Source organism: Argentina anserina, chromosome 7 (genome assembly GCF_933775445.1).
Source record: "Argentina anserina chromosome 7, drPotAnse1.1, whole genome shotgun sequence".
NCBI classification, from domain to species: Eukaryota; Viridiplantae; Streptophyta; class Magnoliopsida; order Rosales; family Rosaceae; genus Argentina; species Argentina anserina.
This window is the reverse complement of record NC_065878.1, coordinates 18364395-18388491: the sequence shown is the minus strand read 5'-3', so window position 1 is coordinate 18388491 and position 24097 is coordinate 18364395. Positions and strand designations below refer to the sequence as shown.

General features: G+C 37.6%; 3 protein-coding genes across 3 annotated transcripts; 2 read left to right on the top strand and 1 right to left on the bottom strand.

The window, feature by feature from the left end:
- The first annotated feature begins 1538 nt into the window (after nucleotides 1-1538).
- Nucleotides 1539-3691, top strand: LOC126801788 (exocyst complex component EXO70H1). Its single transcript, XM_050529248.1, has one exon. It carries the CDS (start codon nucleotides 1593-1595, stop codon nucleotides 3510-3512), a length of 1920 nt encoding a protein of 639 aa, XP_050385205.1. The 5' UTR covers nucleotides 1539-1592; the 3' UTR covers nucleotides 3513-3691.
- Nucleotides 3692-3958: 267 nt separating this feature from the next.
- LOC126801789 (probable pectate lyase 4) lies at nucleotides 3959-8332 on the bottom strand. The gene is made up of 5 exons (XM_050529249.1): nucleotides 8156-8332; nucleotides 5008-5359; nucleotides 4721-4931; nucleotides 4548-4616; nucleotides 3959-4424 (listed from the first exon to the last, which is right to left on the bottom strand). The coding sequence occupies exons 1-5, from the start codon at nucleotides 8280-8282 to the stop codon at nucleotides 4185-4187; spliced, it is 999 nt and encodes a 332-aa protein (XP_050385206.1). The 5' UTR covers nucleotides 8283-8332; the 3' UTR covers nucleotides 3959-4184.
- Nucleotides 8333-12390: 4058 nt separating this feature from the next.
- Nucleotides 12391-13797, top strand: LOC126803712 (3-ketoacyl-CoA synthase 19-like). Its single transcript, XM_050531466.1, has one exon. The coding sequence runs from the start codon at nucleotides 12391-12393 to the stop codon at nucleotides 13795-13797; it is 1407 nt and encodes a 468-aa protein (XP_050387423.1).
- The last annotated feature ends 10300 nt before the right edge of the window (nucleotides 13798-24097 follow it).

Below are 24097 nucleotides of genomic sequence, written 5' to 3'. Positions count from 1 at the left end.
GGACTTATTAATAATCCCGGTCTCAAGAGAAACGTGAAGCTCACTCTGTTAATTTCCAGGCTGCTTCGCCTAGCTAGTTGAACTTTATAGACGAATTACCTAATATCGTCATCTAAGTATTTGGGTGACAACGTCTACTTGACGGAATTTAGATGACAAAAATTTCGTTGCCTAATGATTTAAGATGACGAGAATAAGATCTTAGACGATAAAATATCGTTGTCATCTAAGTTATTCATTCTGGTAGTGTCTCTTAATTTCCAGGCTGCTTCGCCTAGCTAGTTGAACTTTATACATATCTTTTCCTACGTACGTACCCTCCAGCTTGAATGTATATGAATATGAATTGGAAGGTGATGATGCCACACAGTCCGACACATTATTTTGCAAAATATATGGTCGGCTCAGATGATTAATTAAACTAAAACACAAAAGATTAGCTGTCATACGCATTTAGATATAAATGAATTGAAGAGCTCTGAAACTATGAATATGACGTACTTGTGTGTAACGAAGTATGAAATCCATATAAAACTGTTTTGCTTAAGCCTTCGAGCTTCGCACATTAGAAATTTAAATTAAAGTAGGTGAATCGAACTTGATGGTGCAGAGGTTTTGTGATTAAAAATGAACACTTGGTGTTTACGTACCCTTGTGTGTACGGGATTAATTTTGGACGAAGTTAAGTACTAATACTATATGGTTTATATTTGTAAAGCTGCGTTTCAATACTGCAGTTGGATTGAGTGCTTGACTATGCTTCATTAAAGATGATATACAATAAAGTCAATGCTTCATTGAATATGATATACAATTAATAAACAAAATACAAAAACTGATTGACCAAGCAATCTAATGAAATGAAATGCTTCACATAAGTTTTGGTTGATCCATTTCAAAAAAACGTTTTGGTTGATCACTACTGTATCACCAGTTGCGTCATTATCCTTAATTAAGAACAATTCTAGTCCTCACTCTTAACTAATTTATTTTATATGAGATTATATGCAAAATAGGCACGCTAGAAGTCCGGTCTAATGTCTAGTTTAATACAGTTTCATTCTTAAAAAAATCAGTTTTTAGGTTGACTTTTAAAATTCAATATTTAGTAACTTTAGAAAATCAGCTTTTTTAGAATTTATAGATCACCCACAACAGTTTTTAGAAGATATTTTTACTTAAAACTCAATAATGTTAATATTTTTATGTAAATTCTTAAATAACACAATTATCTATAATCATTCTTAATATCTTAAAATAAAATCATGTCATTTTTGGTCGTTAACTATGTCTATATCAGTTTTGTTTAGAATTTATTAATTGACAAAACTTGTAGAAGTAATAATTCTCAAACATAAACCTGTTTTAATTCACAACTGATTTTTTTTACAGTATAGTAGAACATATATTTTTAAAAATCGCAGCAATACCAAACAAACCAAATCAACCATCCTCAATTGACAACTAACAGTTCTTGTCTATAAAATCTCTTCATAACCAAAAACCATGACCATAACCATAACAAGTAAGCAGCATCCCAAAAAAGCTCTTCTCCCTTAACCCCGTCCATTATTTGCACTTCATAGTCGATAATGCTAGTCTCAGAGACCCTCAAGCCACCACCAAGAAGAAGAATGTCCAGCCTATTCTTCTTGTCATCCAACAAATCCCTCTCTTCTTCTCATGATCACTATACACTTTCAAGCTCTTTCGCTGGTGCGACTCCTAGCCGCACCTTCTCCCTGTCGATGCTGGAGGAAAACATCGAAAATGCCGAGGCCATCATCACCAAATGGGATCCAAGTTCCTCCTCGTACACCAAGGTCACCTTTATCTTCCAGCAAAGCAGGAAAGAAGCCAAAGAGTTCCTCAAGGCCGTCAAAGACTTGCGTAGAGCTATGCATGCTCTACTAGGTGAAAGGTTTCCATCCAGCAAGCTTGTGCTCGCTCAAAATCTAATGCAAGTGGCAATGAGAAGGCTTGAGAAAGAGTTTTACCAGATACTGTCTGCAAGCCGTGATCAACTTGACCCCGAGTCAGTTTCAAATCGATCCTCAAGCAGATCATGCAAATCTTATGATGAAGAAGAGGGTGAGGTCCGATCAGATGACGAGCTGGATATTGCTGCCGAGTCAATCACAGAGGTTGAGAGAGTCTCAGTACTTGCCATGTCAGATCTGAAGTCCATAGCTGATTGTATGATCGGTTCTGGCTATGGTAAAGAGTGTGAGAAGATATACAGGGTAATCCGAAAGTCAATGATCGACGAGGGACTATATCACCTTGGAATCCAAAGGTTCAAGTCTTCTCACATTAATAAGAAGGATTCTGAAGCACTCGACAATGAAATCAAAAAATGGATGAAGGCTGCAAAGATTGCTGTGAAGACACTTTTTCAGGGAGAGAAAATTCTATGTGATCATGTGTTTTCAGCATCCGAGACCATCTCAGAGTCATGCTTCTATGAGATAACCAAAGAGGGAGCAAGCATCCTATTCAGTTTTCCTGAACTCATCGTGAAGACCAAGAAAGTTCCAGAAAGAATTTTCGGGCTAATGGAACTCCATAAAGCAGTCTCTGATCTTTGGCCGGAAACTGAATCAGTATTCAGTTCTGAATCAACATCAGCTATCAAACTACAAGCTCTTTCATTATTGCTCAAACTCGGAGATTGTGTTCGTTCTATTCTTTCCGATTTTGAATCAACAATTCAAAAGTACTCTACAAAAGTTCTAGTCCCCGGAGGAGGGGTTCACCCACTTACTCCAAAAGTGATGAACTATATAGCCTCACTAGCAGACTACAGTATAATTCTCTTTGATATTCTTGCTGATTATCCACCACCAACAAACTCTTCATTTCACGAGACCTTCAAGAGCCCAATATCAGAAATTTCAACACCAGCAGTGTCAGTCCACCTAGCTTGGCTCATCTTAGTTCTTTTGTGCAAGCTTGACATTACAGCTGAGATTTACAAAGATGTGGGTTTGGCGTATCTCTTCCTTTCCAACAATCTTCATTACATTGTTGAGAAGGTGCAGCATTCAGCCAACTTGAAACTCCTCCTGGGTGAAGATTGGGTAGTTGAACACACGAAGAAAGCTAAACTATATGCTTCAACCTACGAGACCACAGCCTGGTCAAAGGTTCTATCATCATTACCAGAGAAGTCATTCGAAATGTCTACTGAGATGGCAAAGGAGTGTTTTAAAAGGTTCAACATAGCTTTTGAAGAGGCATATAGGAAACAAACATCTTGGATCGTAGAGGACAGGAAGTTAAGCGATGACTTGAAGGTGTCCATAGCACAGAAACTAGTACCAACATATCAAGAATTTTACGACACATACTTGGTGACGCTGACTGAGGAGAAAAATTTGGAGTTGCTTCTAAGATTTTCTCCTGATGACTTGGGCAATTACTTGTCGGATTTGTTCCACGGGACTTCTACATCAGTCACTCCTACAACATCTTCATCGTTTCCTCCACGGAGCTGCCTCCCTCTGAGATGATTTGAGACTACTACAAATCAAACTGAACTATTTTTGATGGCTAGTGAAGATAGTGAGAATAAGAGCAGCCAAACTTCCTCAAACTATAAAGTTTAAATACATGTATGATTGTATGATCAGAGAATCCAGTCGAGTAATGATGAATGACATCATTATATACTACTATCTCTTCAGACCCACCCTATTTTTGGCTTAACTAAAGATTACCAAACGGTTTAATACCAACTGAATAATGATCATACAAATGATATATCCAGTTTGACTCTGGTTGATATTTCAATGACAAGTATATCAAGCTGATTATGAAATGTAACTGCAAAGTCGAACAATTGCAAATCATAAAGGTCATTGAGCCAGATTCAATTTCGGTCTTTAGCAGGCCAATCTTATTAGTATATGTAGCCTAAAATGAAAACATAAATTATCTATAGTTACCTAGATATATATGAAACATGCACCCGGTAGTTATAATTGTACGTATGAGTATTATGTAATAGTTTCATAATTAATCAGTTCCTACTTCGTGATTAAGGCAAAATCGATAAACATCTGAATATTACAGGAGATATAGCAAACTTTAGGGGTTCTTTAACTCCGTTTAAATGAAAGAAAAGCCTTCCACTAAAGGACATATATTTTCATGTTATACAAGAGTACAAGTTAATAGAAAAGTTATACCATTACCAGACGCTCTGCTGGTGGCCTATGAATGGATTGCCAACCCGTAAGAATGTGGAGAACACCTTTAAGAGAATCTGAAGCTGCTTCCATAGTCCAAAGTGGATAAAATTCACTTGGATGGAACATGCATTCTTCACTGAACCCTGTTAATGTGCATGGTTGAGCTCCATTCAGGAATACATCCCCCTCAGATCTTATGAAGCCAGATTTCGCGTCTTCTCTGTCTGCAGCCTGTTGCAAAATTCAATATATTTGAGACAGAATTTGTTCACAGTCAATGACGTGCAGCCATTTTTCACTTCAAGAACTTGGAACGAAACTTATATGCATTTTAGAGAAAAGATGGTCATGTACCTTCTCCGTATAATATTCAAAAGTCTTCTTCTTTGTTCCTGCTTCATATATATTGCATTGAGAGTATATCTGACAGATAGAATTCAACTATTCAGAATCTGCAACTCAACTAATTCTACCAATCAAAGAGAATAACAGAAAACATCAGATGTTATGAATGAAGCCTTGCTCACCTGGGATTCAACACTGGCACAAACAGCATATATACCCCAGTTACGAGTGTAATTATTGTAGAGATGAACTTTCCCAAATCTAACACGAGGTTGCCTTTGTCTTGTCCCATCAAAAAAACAATGATGAATTGTTACCCGAATGCATCTGTCACCAACATGAGAAGGGTCTGCTCCAATAAGCATCGTCTTGTCATGTTGCTGAAAGTAACATCTGGTGGCAAGGGAAGAAGAACCATTTAGTTCAGTGTCCACAATAAATCCTGTAAGATTAGATAGTTTAACTGCACCTAGAAATAGTTATGTCTGTACTTTGTCGGGTGATATCTATGAGACCATCATCATAATCGCGGAGGCTGCACCGGTCAATCCATATATGCCTGGAATTTGGTTTAATCTGAATGCCATCAACATCATGTCCTCTACCACCTTCGAACTCAAGGTTGCATATGATTATGTGTTCACATTCCTTGAGTCTTAGACCCTTCCCTGTCAGCTTTACTCTTTGCCCTCGGCCATCTATTGTCTTGTAAGATGACATGCTCAAATAAGAAGAGAGATGAATGGTGCCTGAAACCTCAAAGAGAATCCAGAGTGGTTCTTGTTTCCGGCATCCTTCACGAAGTGAGCCTGGACCATCATCTGAAAACCAAACCATAACATTATTTATTTGTCCCGATGCAACACAACATTCCTTCATACACAATAACAGCACATAAATACCAAAGAAAAAATGTTCACATTTATATAGCTAATTTTAAACCTTCTTTTAAAAAATCAATAATTATTTTTACCCACAGTTTCACTTACAGGTTTCAACACTTTCAGATGTTAAAATTATTACAATGATGCGTAATTTATTACTAAGAACTTTGGAAGTTAGTCTCAAAGCTCAATTTGGTAATGCCCACACAAATAGATAACTGTTTTGAAATACACAAACAAATTAGTGATCGGTTATTTTGTTTTTGTAAGGGGTGTAAGTTAGCAAGTACTGTAGATAAGAAGAATCATGATATTCATTTCCTCACAATAATTCGAGTGGGAAAGCAACCCTTTAATTGTATGCAAGATCAATCATGGCTTACCTTATCAACACATATTAATGGTTGTGTCTACCTCTGCACAAAATTTTAAATGCTTTATCAATAATAGATCATCCCAATTAGTTCCCTATACGTTTATTTATAAGAGAGCGATGAGCAGGGTATGTGTAGAACAATATAATTGTTGAGGTGGGAAAGGAGACATTTGCCATTGCATGTAAACTCATTCAGCATTCAACAATCAATATTTCGCCTTGTCACACACACACACACACACACACACACACACACGGGTTTTTTCCTGGCGTGTCTGCTCGCTCTTTCCTATGCTTTCTCCTGCCTCTGTACCTTGGTTCTGAAAAGGAGAGACCAAGGGTGCTACATGCTGGCATATTAGTGCTATAAGGCCCCTGAGGACATGAACCTCAGCACTGACACAGCTATCAAACTTGTCTTGAAGAACAAGAATCTGGGATTGGAGGAATTCAGATTTCTCATAAGAACCTTGGCCAATTCAGGGATGGGAGAGGAAACTTCTTGTGCAAGAAACATAATTGAAGGCCGAGGTGATTATCCAACTCAAGAAGATTCACTCGCAGAGATGGATGGGATCATTTTTAACACACTTGAAAAGCTTTTTGGTAAGTATACTTCCATCCATCCATCACAAATTGACATCCTTATCGTCAATATCTCCATGTTTTCCCCTGCTCCCTCACTATCATCTCGAATAGTAAACCATTACAAGATGAGGGAAGACATCAAGACCTTCAACCTCTCTGGAATGGGTTGCTGTGCAAGTCTAGTTGCCATCGATGCAGTAAACAACTTGTTCAAGTCAAACAAGAACTCATATGTCATTGTTGTAAGCACAGAGTCCGTAGCTCCTAATTGGTATCTTGGGAAGGAAAAGTCCATGATGCTCCCCAGCTGTTTGTTCCGCTCTGGGGGCTGTTCAATGCTATTCACGAACAGACGATCCCTAAAAAAGAAGGCTATCTTGAAGCTGAAGCATTAGATAAGAACTCATAGAGGCTCAAGAAATGAAGCTTATGAATGATGCATACGACTAGAAGATGAGAGTGGATATACAAGCGTTCAGCTTTCCAGACACCTAAAAGAAGCAGCTTTGGCTCTGACAACAAACCTCCAAGTTCTAATGCCAAAAGTTCTTCCTTTAAAAGAAATATTCCGCTACCTGGTGGGCTCTAGGCGTCAGAAACAAAATAGTACCAAAAGCAAAAAGGTTGAAGCTGTTGGAGTGGCATTGAATATGAAGGCAGGAATGAAGCACTTCTGTATCCACCCTGGAGGAAGAGCAATCATAGATGGAATTGGTGAGAGCTTTTCATGCATAAGAAAATGATCTTGAGCATCAAGAATGGCGCTATTCCGATTTGGTGATGCATCAGCTGGTGGATTGTGGTATGCTTTGGGATACATGAAAGCCAAAACAAGGCTTAAGAAGGGAGATAGGATCCTCATGACTGCATTTGGATCGAGTTTTAAGTGCAGCACTGCTGTTTGGGAAGTAGTGAGGAACTTGGATGATGGCAATGTATGGAAAGGCTGCATTGATAGTTATCCTCCGGAGAAACCAAACAAATCTCTCATGGAGAAGTATGGTTGGCTCTACGATGAATCTCTAAGCTTTGCTACAGTTGATTGGTCCGAGTTAGCAAAATCAGTTCCAATTAAACTTAGATCTTCTTGCAGAAGATTGTACGTTGCAGTGTTGCACCAATGTTCATGCTTTATATGTTAATCTTAATGTGTTGTGTGGCTTCTGTCTTGTGTTTTAATAATGTGAGGAGTTGTAAGAATAAAAAAAAAAAACCCAAGATCCATGTGATTTTAGAAAGTCCCAAGAGTTATGTAACAAATTTCATAAATAAATGTTGAGGAACTTAAGAGTCTGTATATATAGCCTTGTGAGCTAAACATTTGGGATGTTTTAAACTCTTCTAGCATAATCTGTATCAGTAAAACCATCCAAAAACAAATCAAAGTGGAATAAAGCTGCCGGCTTTGAATTTCATTTCTGTGTGCATTTCATTTCTTTGTATATATTAACAAGTACATCACATCTTCTGAATGCAAATTGCAAAGTGCAGCTCATAAACTTCGAAAATGTTCAACTTTTATAAAGCTTCAGACTTTCATAATGTCAGAGATTGATTATCCTACTCCAAATCAAAATTAATCTTCTGGTTTTTTTTCACTAATCACAAAAACCCAAATTGAACATGAATCCATGAAATTACACTCTTAAATCATTGACCTTTAATAATCAAGATAAATAATTGATAAGAATAGAAAGCCAAAACAAAAATCCAAGAAATTTAATGAAGTATAGCAAATTGGGGGTGAAGGAGGAATGAGAGGGGCGGACCTGCCAATGTGGTGACGGAGTAGACCGGGCCGTGGAGGCCGCCGATGGCGAACCGGCCGAAGCCCTCAGCCCGACCGGCCATTGATTTCAGACTGGAATCCACGTCGGCGTACGGTAGCGCAGTCATGTCGATCTTCTTCCTCTATGTATCGCCGTCGCGGTGGAAAATTTGGCGGGTTACAAATTTACCGGAAAAGAAACAGAAATGAGAAAATGAGGGTATTTCACCAGTTTTATGATTTCAACTTTTACCCATTCATGTAAAAAAAGTAAATTTTCATGGCAGTCAAAAGATGGTGTTGCAAATATACCCCTGTTATTGTACCCGTTTAATTCATAGATGAAATCTGTCTGTAAAATAATCGTATACTAGCATCAATGACCAATGCATCATACCCCTAAAAAAGACCGTACGTGACGAATACAATCATTTTGTTCTTTCCACAATCTCACGTCTCTGGGGTCATCTTCAACAAGAGGGCTATATTGAGCTCTGTTGCCTTTTTGACATTTCATGAACTCCAACAACATATGTCTAGAGAATATTGTAACTGTAATTATATATACTCTTCATCTTTGACTACCATGGCTGATGGCTCAGCTCTGCTTAGAACATAATTCACACTGGTAATAATTTCTGACAATAACTACAATTGCACTGAACATGCACCTACCAACTCTACAAATTTATGACACAGCAATTCATAATTACGTACGTGCTGCTACTTAATTATAGCATAACTTGGTACCAATCCGGCCATTTTCAAATTTCATCGAATCCAGAACGCTAATGTGGCTCGCTCGATGCAGTTTTCCTGACAAGCTAGATCTTTCGAAGCATAACTGTTATATTACAACAGATGAGTCTCCAGCCAGTTGGGCAACCCAAACTTATTTACATATATAGCTCCTCCTATATCCTGAGCTTAGAGAAGAGGATCATATGATGGAAAAAAAATTTCAGTTCAATTGGAACACAACTTAAGTTATGGTATCTGCGAATTCGGTATCCAGAATATTGTACGTGTATTACCAATCGATCTGGTGACACCTTATCTGCCGGGTTGGCTGCTTTGGCAAGACTGAGTGGCTTTGGAGCAGGTTTTAAGTGCAATAATACATGCATGTTGTTTAGGAAGGACTGAGCCACTGTTGGTAGTTTCATTTACTAGGATATTAAGGTCGGGTAATTTGGTCATATATGAGAAAGGGGTGCCAAAGCTTGAAATACGAATTTCAGCTCGAGGTCTTGGCATGAAAAGCTGCATTGCCCGCATAGATATAGAATTGAATAACCCTCCAAAACACATAATATGGGCTAGTATATTGAGATCAACTATGTTATCTGAAGCTTCTTATCTATGATCTGATCATTTTGGAAGTTGGAACACCTTGATAATTTTGTTAGCTAGCTCCTTTCAATTAACTTTCCATCTTTTTCTTGCTTGCATGTTGTGCTATGTTTTTAGCTTGCTACACTAGAAGTGACTATACTGTAAAGAATGGTGAGCATCAGAGCATGCATAAGAAAAAGAAAACAAAGGATCGGATCATGTAATAATAACTTCATTCGGGACATGCAACAAAGATTAAAAACAAAACTTATTGATTGAAGTAATATATCTTCCTTCACTGTATCTTTCTATAGTTCGATATTATGTGTTCTAAGTTCTAAGTTCTAACAGAATCATATATTTAGTAATCAGTACTATCATCAAGAGCTAATTATTTTTGAAAGAGACGCTGTGTCTGAAATCACAAAAGCAAAAAGTGATAGAGTTGGAAACAAATTAAAGTAGCTGCGAATATCACAATGTAACCAACACATATCTATGTTTGTAGACCATCAATTAAGTACCAGAAATTATTAGAAATGCAATTAGCTAGGTAAATGCTATATGGAAATTAAACACTCCCATGCATCCTGTTGTCTTGATACCAAACACACAGATAACAGAACAAAGTGTCTAGACAACACTAAAATCTATCACTAGCTTTCGGATTTCGATTCCCACTAGCTATTTCTCTCATTAAGAGTATATCCATGGGTTCTCTTAGCTTATACGTCTTAGAAGTTGATACCTTGATGATGAGATTCAGAAACACATGAATTTTGAAACTTCATTTCATGCAGCAATGTGGGACAATCCAAAGTTCCAAACTTAGTTGCAGCATTTGCTCTCTCCGGTGTAAGTAGAGTCTAGCCAAAGCTGTTTTCATTCTGGTGTAAACGTAGATCTCAAAATCTCAGTCCCCATTAATTTTTCCTCAGAAAGAAAAACCCCACAAAATGAATTCGAATGACCCGGCATTAATAAGAACCTCATAGTATAGAAATTACAGAATCATTGAGCGTAAATAACCTCTGATTGAAAATGGAAAACAATTCAAAACAATTCAGCAAACGAAATCAGCAAATTAAAAAAAAAAAGCGGAAGGAAAAAAAACCATCTCACATCTAAGGATGGACAATAAATATTATTTTTCTGAATTGACTCACATAATGAATGCGGAATGTATGAGATACATTAATGTATACTAAAATTTTCTGAAATTCGGAATTAAATCAGTAGCGGGCTAGACGGAGGCGGGTCTGGACTGGGGGTCCACTTAACAAGAAGAAAAAGAAAAAACTGAAAGGGCTAAAACCTTGACGGAGACGCGGGTCTTCTGATGAGTTCTGATTCCTCTCATCTCTCTCCAGCGGATTGCAGCGGCATCGACGACCGACACTTAGCCGGACACCCACCATCACCAGCTGCTCTTGCTCCTCAGGTACTTCTTCAACCTGTCCCTCTCCTCTTTCTGCTCAATCAAGCTGCCTTGTATCGATTTACTCCAATTCATTCTTTCCGATTTTAGCAGTAATTAATAAAAACTGGAAAGAAAAAAACTGGATGGGATATATGTGTTTGTGGCTTCTGTATAGCTTTGGGGTGATGTGAAACTAATATAGATTCTCGAACAGTAATTTTCACCAACCTTGAGAGGCAAAACGTTAACAAAAACCCTAGGAACGGGATATGGTGACGATCGACAGGTAAAATCATGATCTACGTACGAGACCCACACACCGTCAAAAGTCCTGACATCATTATGTATTAACCAAACACTTACCAATTTGAACGTACGGCTCAGCGGTATTACTGCACTGTCCGCCATTGTTGCCCCATTACGTGTGTGCCCGGCCAACTGTCCATGACCTTCAAGCTTTTACTCCAATTCATGATAATTTGCTGTATGCCACCTACTACGGATTAGAAAGCTCAACCACACCTGGTGCTTCGATCTCTCATAATATGGGTGGCCGGATATTTGATCTTTTCGTTCTTCTTGAAACATTCTTGCTTGAGACTCAAAGACTAAAGACCGACTTTATTAGGTATACAAACCTGCTAATGTCTTATTACTACAGCCCGAAGAGCATCTCTAATAACTCTTATAAAAATTCTATATTATAAAGTATGAAAATATCAAACTTCAATGAGAAATTATTATATATACCCGTCACATATCTCATGTGGCATATCTCTTAATTTTATTAGTCTATTTTTTTATTGTGATTGTTTATGATTGGTTCTTATATGTAAATTAACTTTTGTCATTTTCACTGCGTGCATGTTAATTATAGCATGTCTTAATATGATTAGTTGGGTACACTTCATGACAGTGTCACGTGGTGTAGCAGGTACACAGAATAATTACTTAAATCTCAATAAAAAAAAAACTATACTCCAATAACTTTTTTATATTGTATAAAATTAAATACGAATATGTATAATTAAATGAAAATCAAACCAAATCTCATTATAAACGTTTTTTTAGGATGAGATTAATCATTCTTTTTTTTTTAAGTTATTTTTTTAGGATGGATAGTGAATTTTTTTAGTGAAAATAACGTTTAGAAATTGTTTTCAAAATTATACATATTTTAAAAATTCTATAAATGTAGAAATTTTGTTTCATTCTTTCCACTTAATCTATTATAGATGATGATTTACATGATCTATTGGAGCTTAAAATTGATTTTTCCTTTATAATAGAGATAATTTTAGTTTTACAAATGCGGTTGGAGATGCTCTAAATAACTAGCATCAAAACAAATACTGAAAATTCACGCCATGCCCTAAAAGCTAACGAGATGTATAAACTCTATAAATGAATGAGATGTTACACAAGCATAGAAGCAGAACCATCAAAACTCTCATTCTCTCTCTTTCTCTCGAGAGCTCTCCATGGGGCAGGTGATTTTCACGGCTTTGTGTTTACTTCCTATATTGTATGCTTTTATCTACCTTGCTAAGTTGGTTCTTCAATGGAGAGATCAATGCTGCTACTTGCTGGCGTATGAGTGCTACAAGGCCGCAGACGATCGGAAGCTGGACACTAGTTCCTGCCTCAAAATCGTACTGCGAAACAAAAATCTTGGTCTAGACGAGTACCGTTTCCTCTTAAAGACCATTGTGAATTCAGGTCTCGGAGAAGAAACGTACAGTCCAAGGAATGTCATGGCTGGCCGCGAAAACTGCCCTGGTTTGGGAGACGCACTCTTGGAAATGGATGACATTTTCTTCACTACACTCGACAATCTCTTCAATGGTAACAGAGTTTCACCCTCGGAGATTGACATACTTATTGTCAATGTGTCATTGTTCTCTCCATCACCTTCTCTAACGGCTAGGATCGTAAACCGGTACAAGATGAAGAGTAGCATCAAGGCCTTTAACCTCTCCGGAATGGGCTGCAGTGGAAGCCTTGTTGCTATTGATCTTGTACGAAACATGTTCAAGACATACAAGAATATGATTGCCCTTGTTGTGAGCACCGAATCTGTAGGTCCTAATTGGTACAGTGGCCAAGTGAAGCCGATGATGCTTGCTAATTGTCTATACCGATCGGGAGGGTGTTCTATGCTTTTCACAAACAAGAGAGGTCTTAGGCATTTAGCCCTCTTGAAATTGAAATGCATAGTCCGAACCCATCTAGGGTCGAGTGACGAAGGTTATGGCTGCTCATTTCAAGTGGAGGACAAACATGGCTACAGAGGATTCAACCTCAGCAAAAGCATAGCAAAAGTTGCTGCTAAAGCTCTTACTATGAACCTGAGAGTGCTGGCACTTAAAGCATTACCAGTTACAGAATTATTCCGCTATGCGCTCACTTCTCGCCTTCAAAAGAAAGCTTCCACTAAAGAAGTGGTAAGCGTCGGTTTGAATCTCAAGGCTGGACTTGACCATTTCTGTATACCCCCAACTGAAGCTGCAGTTGTTAATGGGATTGGGAAAAGATTGTCACTCAATGACTATGATTTAGAGCCTTCGAGAATGGCGCTCCATCGGTTCGGCAACACATCCTCTGGTGGGCTATGGTACGTTTTAGGTTACATGGAGGCCAAGAAGAGGCTCAAGAAGGGCAACAAGATTCTGATGGTGAGCTTTGGGGCTGGTTACGAATGCAATAACTGTGTTTGGAAGGTGTTAAGGGATTTGGATGATGCCAATGTGTGGAAAGACTGCATAGACAGATACCCTCCACCGAGCCTGATCAACCCTTTCATGCAAAGGTATAGCTGGCTTAACTATGAATTTCTGAGCTTTGTTAGTTTTGATCAGATCAGAGATGCAATGAAACAGTGTGGCTGATTATCCGGAAACACACATGCAAGAAACTTGATGTGTTTCAGCTGTGGGCTTACAGTATAAAGGTTACTGTGGCTCTATATATATATATATATTTGTTTAACATCATTAATACATGCATCATTATTCCTAATGAAGACTCAAGAACGTGCTTGCTATATTGTTTTGTTTTCAATATGTCTATAACAGAATCACAGTTGATGAGTTATAATGCAATATTGTTTTGATTTCTATGAATTGATGAGTTACAAGTTCCTACTTAACTTTCAATCAAAAAAAAATCCCAAACTTTTTAAGGGCCCGCACGGTAATGAATGCATTATGCATGCATAGCGCCGGGCCGCCGGTGATGAAATATGCATGCATGCCTGTTTGCAAGAGCCAAGATTTTAGTTCAAATTCTTTCTCCATCCCAAATTTTATGTCGTTGGTGAGATTTTATAACTTAACTGAAGTAGTGTGACTTTAATCACTAGGATCTTTCGATCGACTAATGTGGCTTTACCATGATCGTGCGCGTGCGATAATCAATTAATAATCATCACTAGTCATTTTTCGTTCAAGGAGAATTGTTAATCCATTGAATAGGATCGAAAAATATATCTGCTGGAACTGTCATCTTTAAGCTGACCTGGCATGTATAATCGATTGAGGAGACCTAAGGTGAATACGTGCTGCCCCTCATCTGCCTAATTCCAGTTCGACATCTAGTAACTAGCGTTTGATCGATCGATACCCACGACAGATGGTGAAAATGAAAACTGAAAAGGAAATTAATTAGAAGTACATATTCACTGCACGTCTAATCCCTACGGACAATGCCCTCCCTCTTACCGTCATTTCTGTTTAGGTTTTGTTTCTGGACAATAAATAACTTCAACTACTGGATCATATTGCATTGATCAATATTTAGTAGAGCACGTTCACGATCGATCTGTTGGTACCAGTGAATTTACATTCACACATTTGGACCACAAGCTAGAGATCTCGAAACCAATAATTTCCCTTCTGAATCAGTGAAGCGAATTTAGCTAGCTATCCATATTCACTTATAAAAAGCTTATGTTTAGAATCGGATATGAATTTGTCTCCACCAGATTTCAGATTAGAGGTAAAATATGGTTGAGTCGAGCCAGTTAAGTTGAATATGAGGGATCGATGTTTTACTTGAGCTTACTACGTTCAAGTTCGATTACTCGATCAACTATATATCTGGTTTGAACTTGGTTCTCATAGATCTACCCGTGGATAGCAGGTACTGGTCTCTTCTTTGGGAAACCTTAAAGTTAATTTTTCGAAGCCCTCTCAGTTTAATTAGATTAATATGCTAATATACTTATATACACATACATAGATTATTAGGTATTTAATAACTGATTTGTAAGAGGTAGCAACTGTTGGCAAATTGCAATTTTCATCTCAGTTTTCTTTTTAGACGTGAGTTATTTCATTCCTCAATTATATGAGTGAAACCCGACCCGCTTATATCTATGCTCAATCTTGACCTGTTTAATGATTTTGCATAAATTTTGCCTGATGAGTACCAACTGTTAACAATCTTAATGAGTACCAACTGATTTTTATTAATTTTTCAAAACGAACAGCGTAGTGCTTCATCGATCAATAATTATTGATAGTCACGTACAGCCAGTTGAGAATGAATTTCTATTTAAAAGCACGAGATATGGGACAGAATACGTACAGAGCACCAGAATTAATTGTTGGAGTTTCTGTCTCCATGCAACTATTATAACACTCCAACCAAATTTGTGCTGACCCCCCCCCCCCCCCCCCCCCCAATTTTGTCCACCTTATACTCACCTCTTAAATTTACTATGTGTCATTTGATTTAATTAACATTTTAAACCATAATAATCAATTTATATTTATATTAATAAATTCTAATTTCTTTTCAATTTCACTTTAACAAATTACTCCAAATCACATTAATTAATTAATTTATTATTTATCACATTAATAAATTCTAATTTCTTTTTAATTTCACTTTAACCAATGCTTAATGTCCACACTGTGATGTATGTGCATACACTTCCCAGCAAGGTCCCTTTTTTTGGTCTTGAAAATGGTTATGGAATAAGTTTTAAGCAAAACCAATATTGTTTAAGACTAATATATAAGAATTCCTCAACGATACAACCAAATCAGCTGCAAAATTTGGTTATCTTAACATACAAAACCATACCAAACACGGGTTTGAGGTAATTGAATTCCTCAGCGTGAAAAAAAAGAAGGTAGAAGAAAAGAAAACATAGATAGATCAAAATTGAAAACCACTACGCCAAGCACACACTCAGGCAACGACATGACGTTTTTTCATCCCTTTAGGGACATTGAAGCGACGGAATTAGGTTTCACCGCGATAAAGAAAAAATGTCGTCGCTTTAGTAGTTTAAGACGACGACACATTAGTTTTGTCGCTTAAGTTTCAAGTTGAAGCGACAGACTGAATTCTCATCTCTTCAATTAGACTGCGGCGATGAACTTACTCAATTTTCGTAGCTCAGTTTTTAAGTATATAGCAAAGCAGCTGCTGTTGAAGATAGAACATTTCTGGATCAAACTACTACAGCTGCGAGCTGAGCTCGAGATACTGTTCATGGAGTGAAAATTTCAATTTTTGGGATTGGAAACTTGTTTTTCTCATTTGTCATTGATTTGTAGGGAGGTTAGTAGTATAAACTCCATCTCTTCATTCATCCTTATTGTCCCATATAATGCTAGATTAAGGTTGAATTAATTTTGTATTAAATCGGAAATTATAGGATATTGGTGGTGTGGGTAAGAGTTTAGATTGTGAATTTGAGTTAGTTTAGTGTTAGATTACTTAGTTTCTGTTAGAATTAGTGTTTTGTTGCTCAATATGTATTGGATTTAAAGGATTTAGATCATAATCTTCTCAAATTTGGCTAAAATATTTTGTAAACTGTGTTTTTTTTTGTGTTTGAATAAGTTAGGAGGCCTTAATGTGCTCATGTGATCGATTTGTGCTTGATTTAGAAGTAGATTAAATTAAAGTAATTGAATGTGCTCATCAAATTTATGTTAGAATAAGTGTTAGATTAATTTGGCTTATTTAGTTGCTTAAACTCCAAATTAAGAGTTTCTCAATTTGAAAAACGATATAATTATTGTTGATTTCTGTGTTAATGTTCTCATGTATGCTTGTTTTTCAGTTTGTTTATTTTGTATGTATTTATTATCCGGATAAGCATATGTGAGAGTGAATCAACTCTCACAATAATGCACCGGTTTGCATTTAGCTTAAAATTCCCTTTTGACAATCAATTGTACAACATTTGATTCTTGAATTGTCTCAATTTTAGATAGTTTGGGAGAACATGACTTTGTTAAGCGACCTTGCACTTCATGTGATTTCATTTTCGGTTTTGGGTATTGATTTCGATAGGATCTCCATATAGTATTCCTCGAGTGCAAACTAGGTTTAGATATTTGTGCACTTGGGACACTGTAGGGAGATGTTGCCAAAATTTACCAAAAACCGAAAGCGAAACATATGAGGGCAAGAGGCTTAGCAAATGAAGTGTTATGCTGAATGAGATAGGATCCTAACCAGAGACATAAGGTGAAGATGAACATGGAGAAGCATTATGTGTATTGCTTTGTTTGCTAACTATGTGCATATTTACTATTTATGTTGGTAGGAAAAATGGATCAGAGTTGGATGCAGTACAGTCATAGTGATCCAAGATAACATAATGGGATTTTTCATTTTGTGAACTGGGTTAGAGATACAGCGAATGGGAAGACCTATCACTATTGTTCGTGCAATGTTTGTCGTAACAATTGAGATCTGGTTACTTGTGAAGTCATGTATTCACACTTGTGTCATTACAGTATGTGACCTAATTATATAGTATGAGACAAACATGGTGAAGTATCAAATGAATCGAGAATTGCAGAACTTTGAAGACAATTTCTAGAGCGAAGGGCATCTTCTAGCGGTGGTGTCAGTCCTTCCATGGACCCCATTATGGACATTTTGCATGATGGTTTTCCTTATTATGATGGATATGAGACATGTGCCAATGAAGACAATAGTAGTGATGATGGTGACCCTAGTTTCAATAATGTTGTAGATGATGATTGCCAGAAGTATGACAAGTTTTAGCATAATCTTAGACCCCATTGTATCCTGGGAGTACATGGACTGTTTTTGGTGTTGTCTTAAATGCAATGAAAATGAAAGTAGAAAATGAGTGGTCGAATAAAAGTGTTCACGACCTTTGTAATTACATTAGAGGTTTGCTTTCTCCATAACACAACTATCCTCTTGATTTTGGAAGGATGAAAAATATATGTAGGGACATCGGTTTGGGTTATGAGACTATTAATGCTTGTGAGTATAATTGTGTGTTGTTTTATAAAAAGTATGCAAATGAAATTGAGTGTCTCATATGCCACAATTCAAGATGGATGCCCTGTGAATGTAGGAATAACATCAAGATTGCCAAAAAAAGTCCTCCATCAATGTGTATTGTGGCACCCCGACCTAAACTTGAATGAATCAAGAAAAAAAATACAAATACACCCCCACTAAAGTCAGGAGAGGGGTTTTATAGAGAAAAGATGAGGAAATATTTTGGGCATGGTCTTGTGGGAACCAGACCTCTCTTCGAAGTCTTTTCTTCCTCCTCTCTTCCTCTAGAGTTTCCCCCTAGTGACATCTTGTGTGTCACGACCCCGAAATTTTCAGTATGAAACTCGAAAATCGAAGCCATGAAAACTCAAAAACAATCTCAATAATTCGAAATAATCTTATTGTCACAGCGTATCATTACTGAGTTCATAGTACAACTCAGTCAAATGAATTATTACAAAACCAATTTAAAATTCAAGCATTATTTCAAATGGAAATGTAAAATCCTCACAATCCTCACCACAAGATAAAATGAAACAATTTCGAAGTCTTCAGAGTTGTCCAGCGATTCTGCTAATCCACACCTGCATAACTATCCCCTACACCATCTAATATGTGCACCGAGATTGTAAACACAAACCCGGTAAGCTTTGCAGCTCGTATGAGTAAATCAACATTATAGCTCGTAAATAAATACAAAAGTGAAAATCACGAAATTATTTAATTATAAATATACTCATGAGTCATTGGACAACCCATCTCGTTGTCCAATAATATCTGAGAACCCATCTGCTTACCCAAATACATTTATAATACGGGTACTCATGAGCGCTGGTACACATCTGTTACCCCTCATGTTAGTACGCCGCCCGACATTGGGCAACCACTTGCTACCCAATATCTAAAATATGGGTACTCATAAGCCGATAACTCATCTGTTACCTCTCATGCAGTACACCGGTAGACAGACTAGAGCTCTAACTGTATCGTAACAGTCGCCCAGCCAAGGCTAGGTTCTGACATGCCAACACGTCCGAAGACAACAAAACGTTTTAACATAACTCAAGTTAATACCATGTACTAAACAATCATCACATGATATTGTAAAAATCAAAAGGACATGCTCAAATAAATAAATAAATATCAACGCTATAATGAACTTATTCGCAAATGAAAATTATTACAGTATATAATATAACAAACCATATGTATGTACCTATTTTACCAATTATACACATACACAATCCACTATATCATATACATATCATAGTTCATTCTTTTTAATTAAGTGCAATTATGAATCTCCGCAAGGGTAGATTCGTCACTGTGAGATTTTACTCACCTCATTTTCCTGAGCGTAATTTCCGAAATTCCGAAAGCAAATCCTTACTTGTTTTGTCGAGCACCTAGATTGCATAAGATGTGATTAGAAACTTTGCGTAAAGCCTCAAATGCCGAAACAGTACTAATGTTTTACTGTTCACCAAGTTTTGGTTTTTACGAAATTATTGTTCACATATATACTATTCACGTATTACTGTACAAATACATATTATTTACGCATTCTTGTACGAGTACATACTATTTATGTATTTCTGTATGAGTACATACTATTTACGTATTCATGTACAACCATGTACTATTTCATCTTAAATAATATTTCAGTAAATATTAATTACCGATTGACCCTTCAGAAAATATTTTTACAATTATAGTATGTAAAATAATTTTACATTTAATGTACGTAAATTACTTTTTACATTCACCGTACAGAAAATCACTTTTTACAAAATTAATATTCAAAAATCATTGTTCACGCGCGACTTCTAAAACCGGCGCGTAGCTCGCCACCGCCGCCCATTTCTCAACCATCTTCTCCCCTCATCCCCTCCACGGCCTCCTGCCACCCCTACACTACGCCATTTGAGCTCACGCGCCGCCACAGACGGCGACACGTGCCACTGCACCATCTCAGACCAAATCCAACCAAAACATCAAGCAACCAACATGAAAAATGAAGAGTCGGATGAGGCGATCATAACCTTACCTTCAGCTTGCCTAGAACCGGCCAGAGACTGCCGCAATCGCCGCTGCAAGGTCTCGGGTTCGAGGGGAGGAGGTCGACGGCGTCGCTGCTCGATTCAAGCCTCACTTTGGGTCGAATCGCGTCGAGGAGGAGGAGGGAGAGCTCCTCGTCATGGCTCCGAGCTTCTGCGATGCCGGCGACGTTGAGATCGACGGACCCGAGGTTGAGCTCCGTCGGCGTTGCTCGATCTCCGCCTGGGATGCGTCGCCGTCACCACCGGTCGATGCGTCGTGGCCGTGCGGTCCCAATGACACCGGCGGTGTCGAGCACGGAGGCCGGTGGAGGGAGATCGCCAGTGGGAGGTGAGAGGGTCGGGGAGAGAGAGAGAGAGGAGAGAGAGAGAAGAGAGAGGTTGTGGGGTGCGGTTTCCAAATTTGGAAACTAGAGTTTTCCAAATATCTCCTTTTATAGAATTTCCGTCGATGATAACTTTCACATACGACGTCTGATTTGAACGCGTGACATGTCCCCGAACTCGTAATGACGAGCTCTACAACGTCCGTGAAGGAAGTTTTCGGAAACGAGCGACGGAGTAAAAGTCGATTCTCGCGTTCCGAAAACGTAACGTTTTCCAATTTAGTTTTCCGAATATGGTTATGTTTTCGATTTCGACACGTCGCGGTTTATTAATTCCTAAGAACTCATATAATTAATTCCAAAAAATCGGGTTATTACACTGTGTGTGTTCTCTCCCCCCCCCCCACCACTCCGATCGCCCGTGAGGTAGTCGGTGGAAAAAAGATAGAGTTCCTGAGGTTGGTGTGTCTCTCTAAGGCGGTGAAAGAGATATAGATCACCGATGTCAAAAGGTTCTTCCTTCTTAGTTCTTACCCTTTCCTTGTAGACAAGTCTTATGAGCATAAAACACTCAAATGTGATAGAATAGTTATCAATAATTCTTTCTTAATTTTGTTTAAATATACACAAGCCAATACTTAAATAGTCCATCTTTAAAAAAAAATGCAGAATATTACAAACTACACCCCTTAAAAATTTTCGTCATCAAAATTTATATATCAGGAATGCCTCAGTAGAAGAGGTAAAACAATGGTAAGCACACCCTAAAACAAATTAGGAGCTCGCGGTTTAGTTGCGTGACCAAAGTACCTAACCAAACACAAAAATCAGGATCTGGATTGATTAGATCAGTTTGCATAGAACCTTGGCCGGTAAAACTAAATTAAAGCTTATGGGCCTTGTTTGAAGACTTGAGGTCTTAAGCTAAGGCTTGGCACATATCAATGACAAAATAACCAAACACATAGATAGGTGTAATTGATATAGTAATAGACCATCCTGAGACTTACAATGGAATTAAGTTGTCAAGTACTATAGGCTCTAGAGTACTAAGCAAATTAGTATCACAATGGACGCACACCCAACACCCTAACATTTATTTTGGAGGGCTTCTGATGACCCGACTCTAAAACAACTATACAGCTTTCTCATTATAGCAAGAATCGGATTAGTTTCAAATTCTTTAATTCTGAAGTGATGCCCCTTTTATATCTAATATTGCAGTAGACTTTTGCTTTGAAAGGGCTACTTCTGTTTCACCATAATGATTACCAGTCTTCTCACTAAAACAAGAAATTACAATTCTAATAACCAAGTAGTAAGCCACCAACATTAATAGAGAAAATCCTTGCATTCTTTTACTTAGATGCATGATGAAAACAAAGCTTAAATGACAAAAGTATTATTCAGAAGAACCCTGTTCTGTTTTCCATCAGGAAATTATTTCCTAACTTTAACTACAGGTAAATAATTGACATGTAAGAAGTCATGGGCAGCAAGACCTAACTTCCAAATCTAACCAAAGCATGTCCTGCACCAGAAAAATATGCCATCAGGGCCAAATCGGTGGAAGTAATTTAAACACCAAAATTTATCATTCCTTCACCACTAACATACCAATTGTAGAAGATGCAACTAATTTACAATCAATGAAACTGATCATTCTACCATTACTATCATTCATTCTATTATTACTGATATCTTGGAAGCCATCTCAATGTTTATGGCTAGTGTATGTACCACAATAGTTATTCACGTCGCATATATTAAGAATGGTATTGTGGCCTCAAAAGCATTCACCATCCTATCCATTTCATTGTGTTATTTCCATATTTGAAAATATTATTACAAAGTGCTTCATAAAGAAGCAAAACGAAATCAATCACAGAAAATAGGACCTCTGGGTCTAGACTCTCACATCATCGGTATTAGTAGAGATGTAATCCATAACATAGATATCCAAGCTAAAGAACTTGATATATATACTCAGGGTTAAAAACATGACATAAAGTGATAAAACGATCTTGTCATCAATTAAGTATACGACCATATTAAACATGTGACATTAAATTACAACAACGTAAACTTTTACATATTAAATTTTAATCTGTTCATGCAAACCAGAGACCATATTTGGTAATTCGTTTGTTATGAATTTTCTCATTACGTTTCTCTTTATCACCAATTAGGTCCAAAACCACTCTCGAATAGATTTTGAGTGCCCGCACAATCGCAGTTTTACCCGGGAGTCAGCTGTAATCCCCGGCACTCGGTCGTAATCAAAATCCCCCGCATAAAGTGGTAATATCCAGCTATCGGCCGTAATCAAAATCACCCGAATAAAGCGGTAATATCCGGCACTCTGACCGCAATCCCCCACATAAAGCGGTAATATCTGATTAACCATCACGCCGCATGAAGCGCGGCGATAACCGTCAATAACTGTTTCCCACATCCCCTCACACAAAGTGATAAGGAAAAAAACCGTTAATTCGCCTTGTAACAACCTATAGAGAAATAGAGTATGGAAACCAACACTCGCATATATCAATTTATCCCAATATAGCAAAATACATATGCATATTAAGCATATATGTATCAACTATCAAATATGCAATCCGACTATCATTTGTAACAGAAGAAAGGGTGGTAGACAAATGTATATAGTGAATTAGTATTCAGACATTTGACTTTTCACAAGTACTAGCAAAATTTAGTCCATCTTAAAAAAAAATATGTAGAATATTACATGTATGAAGAAGGAATTTACCATGCTGACTCTGTTGATCCCAAGTCCGAAGTCACCTGGAAAGTGTCTTAGTGTGTTCATAGAGCCATTGATCGACGAGCTTCTAACATTATGGGAAACTGGAGTTTATCAAAATGACAAATATACTTTTATGACGAGAGCAGCAGTGTTATGGACCATCAGTGACTAGCTAGGTTTAGGGATGTTGGCATGATCATCTACTAGTGGGTATAAGGCGTGTCCCGTTTGTTTGGATGATGTTTCCGCAAATCATGTATTTGGAAGGATGACATATGAGAGTCACCGCATATGGATACCACAAGACCACCATTGGCGGTTTGCTGGTCAGGCATTTAATGGGGAATGTGAGTTTAGGCTAAGACCCCCTCCTTTGTATGGGGAAGAAATTCTGGCAAAAATCAACAGTCACGAGTACCCCTACGCTTAGCTTGCACGAAAAGTTCAAGGTCCCTTGTAATCCAAACAACAGAGTATGCTGGACTAACAAGTGCATGTTTTGGAGGTTGCCTTATTGGAATTTATTAGAGTGAGATATTGTTTCGATGACATGCACATTGAAATGAACGTATTTGACAACATCATTGGAACAACTCTTAGTATTGAAGGAAAGTATAAAGGCAGTCCAAAAGCTTGTGCCGCTTAAAAAAAAGGATGGTGCGGCAAAATCAGTGGGAAATGAGCAATGAACAACTTTCTTATGCGCCATTCTTGGTGAAGCCAAAATTTAAACAAATATATTTGAATAGTTCCG

Coding starts and splice junctions, on each gene's coding strand:
- LOC126803712 (XM_050531466.1), top strand. CDS start 12,391: ATGGGGCAGGTGATTTTCACGGCTTTGTGTTTACTTCCTATATTGTAT.
- LOC126801789 (XM_050529249.1), bottom strand. CDS start 8,282: ATGACTGCGCTACCGTACGCCGACGTGGATTCCAGTCTGAAATCAATG. Junction 5,360..8,155: donor CTCCGTCACCACATTGGCAG/GTCCGCCCCTCT, acceptor TTTGGTTTTCAG/ATGATGGTCCAGGCTCACTT. Junction 4,425..4,547: donor TTGAATATTATACGGAGAAG/GTACATGACCAT, acceptor ATTTTGCAACAG/GCTGCAGACAGAGAAGACGC.
- LOC126801788 (XM_050529248.1), top strand. CDS start 1,593: ATGCTAGTCTCAGAGACCCTCAAGCCACCACCAAGAAGAAGAATGTCC.